General features: G+C 31.9%; 1 protein-coding gene across 1 annotated transcript; it reads left to right on the top strand.

The window, feature by feature from the left end:
* Positions 1–341: 341 nt before the first annotated feature.
* LOC123671500 (dynactin subunit 6-like) lies at positions 342–2,525 on the top strand. Its single transcript, XM_045605376.1, has 4 exons — positions 342–503; positions 710–880; positions 940–1,213; positions 1,740–2,525. The coding sequence occupies exons 1-4, from the start codon at positions 469–471 to the stop codon at positions 1,821–1,823; spliced, it is 564 nt and encodes a 187-aa protein (XP_045461332.1). The 5' UTR covers positions 342–468; the 3' UTR covers positions 1,824–2,525.
* The last annotated feature ends 3,305 nt before the right edge of the window (positions 2,526–5,830 follow it).

Here is a 5,830-nt window from a genome sequence, read left to right as displayed (position 1 = left end):
ATATTTATTGTAAAATCGAATTTTAATAACGCAAATACACACACAACTAATACAACCAAACACTCCAATGGCAACATTTATAGTTCTACGTTTGCTCACCTTGTCGCTGCATTCTTAATCTCAGATGCCTATACATGTGTTAAGTGGCTAAATGGCATGTAAAAATCAAAACACGTTACTCCATAGGATGTTTGGTAATTTAGCATCCAGGGGTCGCTTATTTATTGATATCTTTGTCATAACAAGGTTCTTTCATAGAATTAATAAAATGTATTATTAGTTCAATGGGTTCTTTGTATATTATTTATTCTGTGTTCTGCGTTTTCTGTGGTCAAAATCATAGACTATTATTGAGACTGTTTGACGTTTGACTGCTAACCTCAATCTTCAATCCTTGACAGACGTTTATTTATTTACTTCATTTAACGTTATTTAATATATAAAATTGTATGAAAATTTGTTACAAGAATGGCTGAAACCAGAGATATGCCCAAAACATCTAGGTAAGAATTGAAAACAATTAAATTGTGATGTACAAGTAGTTCATTATTAAAAGGATTCATACTAACATAAGATATATCCTTCGATTGTGAATAAATCAAGTGGTAGAAGATTCATTCATGAATGTAAGGAATGTATTCTTATAGTTGAGATGGAATTTCTTTGCTATAGAATTTAACAGTATATTCATTCTATATGATATTTTCAGTATCAAAATATGCCCGGGTGCTTTGGTGTGTGAAGAGGCTAGATTGAGGGGTGATATAACAATAAGTAAAGATTGTATTATTCATCCAATGGCAACAATTATTGCTGAAGCTGGACCTATCATTATAGGAGAAAGCTGTCTAATTGAAGAACAATCCAAAATAATTTATAGGTAGGCAATCATTCAAAATTGTTCCCATGATCTTGAAAACTAACCTTTCCAATTTTTAGGTTACCGTTTGACAAGGTTCAAAATAAAGATAACATTGAACCTCTTATTATTGGACCACATAATGTTTTTGAAGTTGGGTGTCATGTCGAAGCCTGCAAAATAGGTTCTAACAATGTGTTTGAATCAAAATGTTTTGTCAGTAATAAAGTTACAGTTACTGATGGTTGCATAATAGGAGCTGGCTGTCAACTGAAAGAGGAACAAGAATTAAAAGAAAATATTATAGTATATGGTGAACGATGTCATATGAGGGAAGGTTTGAGTAAACCTTTGGTGAGTTTGCTTTATTATATAATTATACATATACATTATTTTTTTTAACATGTTATATTTGCATAAAATTAGTAGAATTCGAACCAATATAATGTAAGAAAAAATAGGATACGAGATGTTCAATAACAACTGATGAAACGATTAGTATAACTCGATAAAGGTTTCTGTTAATACTCGATATCAAAGTAATTGAATATCTAGCATATATGGAATATTTGATGGTTTATAAGTTCTCAAATTTTGTACCAATTAGTCCATAACAAGTCTAATAAAGCAGGGGTTAAAATTTTTTGGAAATATTGTTGATTTCTTCCTTGGAAAAATCACAAATATTTTGTTGAATGCGATTAAGTTCAATAATTTTGAGCATATTATTGTCTTAGTTTTCGCCATTTATATGAAATTACTTCAGAAATTTCATTTGATGAACTAATTTTTATATGAATGAATCATTATCGTATTTTATGGGTTATACTAAAAGAGCAGATTGTATTGAGAGAATTTTTAATTCATTGTCATTTTCCAGCCTCAGTACTCACAAATGGAAACTCTTATGAAGATAATTCCAAACTATCATCATTACAGAAAACCAAATATTAAGCCAAAGTAATATACACCAAAATTGACTGTCATGATAACATTACAATTCTGCATTCAACTTCTATTCTGAGTGAATATTTGTAATGTTTAAAACTGATAATGGATTTTCGACCATTTGTATTTTTATAAGTAGTTATAGCAAAATAATATTTTAATTTGTATGTGATGTTATAGTGCTTTTAACATTCAAACTGTAATTTTACTTTAATTTGATTTTTACTTATTCATTCTAATCAATGATTGTATTGTTATTATTTATATATTCAAAGTAATATAATAGTGATAAAACTAACATCAAACACTGTAGAAAGTGTTGCTACAATTTCAAATTGTACTCCCTGAAAGATAAGTATGATAATGAAAGTAGTTTAGGTACAATTTATTCATTGTAAGTATTTAATAGTAGATAGTGTAGACATATTAGTTTTATTATTTATTAGAATCAATTACCTAGCTGATGTATGCAGTTCCACAATATGGACAGATAGTGTGAAAAGTAAGATAGATAAAATAAGTTATGAAAATTTTATCTCACATATATCTTTGAATTTTGTAGTATCCAATAGTATATGAATCAATGAGCGTTTGAAAGTTCTTAGCTCAGAAGGTTCTTTCCTGGAATCATAACTATTGGGATTATGGCGGATGCGCTGAAATCAATTGTGCGCTCGCCATCAAATAGATAATAATAATAATGACTTTATTTTCACAATCATTTTTTTTTACAGAATATCCCCTTCAAATAAGAATTCATATGTGAAAATCGTTCTATTATTTTGTCACATTTTCTATATTCTTTAATTTCTTCTATCCGCCAGTAAACACAATAACTGCCTAGAGCGAAAAAATTTCGGGGTAGGTTTGAAACTCAAATACTGCGGTTATATTCGTTAATGGACAAAATTCGAACAAGGGTTCCGTAATTATGGTCGTTGAATTCTTTATAATTTTGAAACTGCAGGTGCGATCAAGGTGAAAATTCGAATTTGGATGTAGAATGACAATTTGAAACTTCGTGCGAAATTTCATGCGCAGAATAACCGTAGAAAATTCAAGAAGAATTTTGAATAATAAATAACCAATATTTTTTTGGAAACAGGTTGATCGGGTTGATATTTCGCATGTATATAAAAACAACCATTCCAAGCTTCGTACTTGTAGAGTAACCAGAACCTTAAAAAAATAAGCAGAATTGTGATATGTGATTAATTTTTGAAAAAAGTTCAGTTCCCGGATTTCAAAATTTCCACTCGTAAATTGCATTTCAGATCATCTTGAACATCCGCATAGTGATACATATTATCTACTCCAACGCTCATCTAACTTTCGTATTTGTTTTCAAAATATAGGCTTCCACCTCGTTAATTATTTTTTCATTAGAGACAAATTTAAAATTAGCATACGGTGTTATGCTGACTTTGAGAGTAATGGTTTGATAAGTGTTAGTTAGAATAATGGTGAAATATGGGTATTCGGGATGGGTCCCAGACATAAGCCTTGGGGGGATAAAGAAAAAAAAAATTGGTAATTCGTTTCCGATATCCTCTGAATTTGCAAAAACTTCTTGAGATTGATTTTTACCTGTCGAAGTGTCGGTTGTTGTATTCAAACGCAAAAAACTTGAAGATTCGCCTGCATCAATTCTCCTTCTTTCGAAGAAGTTTTCCAGAAAAGTTTGCTTTCTTCTAATAAAATTGTGATATATGGTTGTGAATGATAATGGATATTCTTTCTGGTGGGGAAAAAACCTCCTTATTGCCCCCCCTCCCCTCTGGGAATATATGGTACGAAAAAGAAAAAAGGCTCATATTTTTCGTCCAAGCGAGCGAATAGTCATACAGTATTCCGAAGGATGTATTTTGGGTTGCCTGATAGATAATGTGCGGAGCCAGGGCGGACAGCTAGTTGAATTTAAAAAAAGGAATTTTAGCTTTTTTGATTATGCGGTGTGTGTTATGCATCAGCGAAATTAGATCTTTTTCGTGGTTGTTTAGGAGCGAATGACGATGAAGCATGGTGTCACATCCATTGACAGATGACAGATAATTTTTTCTTCATAGTACTTTCAGTTCATTAGAACGTACCAAACGGAAGCATATGTTATGATAGAGATTCTTTCAAAAAGTTTCATTTCGATAAGAGATCGGCTCCATCAAATATGATGATGATTATTCTTCAATTTAACATTTCTTGATTTCAATATTTCAAGTTTTTCCATAAACTCAATTATATTTCAGTTATTGTTGTAGCCATATCAAATTTGACCACATATCTGAAAAAGGCATTAAATTTGAAACTTACAAGATGAGAAGTTTTGTGTGTCAAAAAATTCTTATTTCGGGCCTGGTAAGGAGATGAACATCACGAGTGAATAAAATCAGTCATATTTTTCCAATGGATAAGTATTATCATAAGGTCATCTACTTTATCCGAAAAAAAAAAACGAAAAAACATGTTGCTGAATAATATTTTAACAAAAATCGTGAGTGTAAGTGGCAACAAGGATTTTTGCACCTGCACTTTGTTAAAATATTACTTAGCAACGTGTTTTTTGAATTTTTTTCGAAAAATTAGATGATCTTATGATATTACTCACGATAAATCCATTGGAAAAATATGGCTGATTTTGTTGAGTAGGTACTTCTCTTCTGAAAACATATTTCTGGGTGAAACCAACTGCATTCAGAATTCAGAGATCCACAATGATTTCTAAAATATTCCGTTCGAATAAAGTGCGCTACCATAAAAACGGCAAGTATTGATAGTTCCCCGATTGCTTAGTCCAGCAGATCTTCCCAAACGCTTTGCGGATTTTGTTTTCCGGTGAATTCAGCTGCACACCATGTAGGGGGCGTGCCTGTTCTAAATTGCGACATTGCGTCCGTCAATTTTGCTTCAGCACAGCTTTTTACGACCATCCAATTTGTGGGAAAAACTGTCCCCTCTAATGTGACCGAGCTAACCGCACTCTTTTCCTCTTAATCCTCATTCTGTCGATAAATCAGATGTTTGGACATGAAAGAACTGGAGTCGGATATTTCATATGTTGTTGATATCAAGGGCGTAGAAATAGGGGAGGTACTGGGGTTAATTACCCCCCAAGATTTTCAAAATATAAAATTTCAGAAATCACGCAAAGACGAAGAACGAAAATTTCTACATAAATTTTATACATTTTACTTTCCTTTTAAATCGACACGTCAGTAAAAAAGTGGACCCCTTTACGGTTTATGAGTTAATTATCTCTTTCAAGATGAGTACTTTTATTGCACTACGAACTCGTCTTTGTCCGAAGTTTATTATTTTCCTTTATCAATTCGCATTCTCGGCATCGCCCCTTATTTGCCATCTATGCTTTTTGCATTCGTCATCGGTGTAAACTAACTCGTTTTTTGTATCATTCTCGTCTCAAAATATCTCTGTAGGTATAAAAGAACTGAACTGAGTAATTCGCATCGAAAAATTGTCTGGGATGTGTTGTAGGTACAATTTATTGTGTTTCATTCAAATTGCAATTTATTTGTGAAGACATCAGCTTTGAATTGACTATGTCTACAGGGTGTTTCCCTACAAATGAAAATGACAGATTTCTCGGATCATTTCAAGAAAAGAAGTCCTAACATGAGTCTGCAAACGCTTTGTTTATGAGATACAGGTGTTAAAGTTTTTTTCTCATAGCACCTTCCCTTCACAAGATATTTAACTTGAATTGGCATAGATATTCCAATTTAAAGTTATCATCATGTGATATCCTAATTTTGAATGCAAATATACAGACAGATTTTTTTCTGGAATGGTGCCCGATTCTCTCCTTCAGAATTATTTTTTTGTGAACCACTGGTAGTTTAGAAAAATTTAATTTAAGAAGAAACACTGGTTCAGTACTAAACTTTTTGGTTTGTTGTAGTTGTGCGTATCTGCAATCGAATTGCAGAAAAAAATTCAAGCAGATCTCTATAGTAATTCTCAGGAAAATCCAAATTATTACAAAGATCCAGTTAGGTAGCTGTGATAAAT

Source organism: Harmonia axyridis, chromosome 1 (assembly GCF_914767665.1).
Source record: "Harmonia axyridis chromosome 1, icHarAxyr1.1, whole genome shotgun sequence".
Classification (NCBI taxonomy): Eukaryota; Metazoa; Arthropoda; class Insecta; order Coleoptera; family Coccinellidae; genus Harmonia; species Harmonia axyridis.
The sequence above is the reverse complement of the archived record's forward strand: the minus strand, read 5'-3'. Positions and strand labels throughout refer to the sequence as shown.

Coding starts and splice junctions, on each gene's coding strand:
- LOC123671500 (XM_045605376.1), top strand. CDS start 469: ATGGCTGAAACCAGAGATATGCCCAAAACATCTAG. Junction 504..709: donor GATATGCCCAAAACATCTAG/GTAAGAATTGAA, acceptor TGATATTTTCAG/TATCAAAATATGCCCGGGTG. Junction 881..939: donor CAATCCAAAATAATTTATAG/GTAGGCAATCAT, acceptor TCCAATTTTTAG/GTTACCGTTTGACAAGGTTC.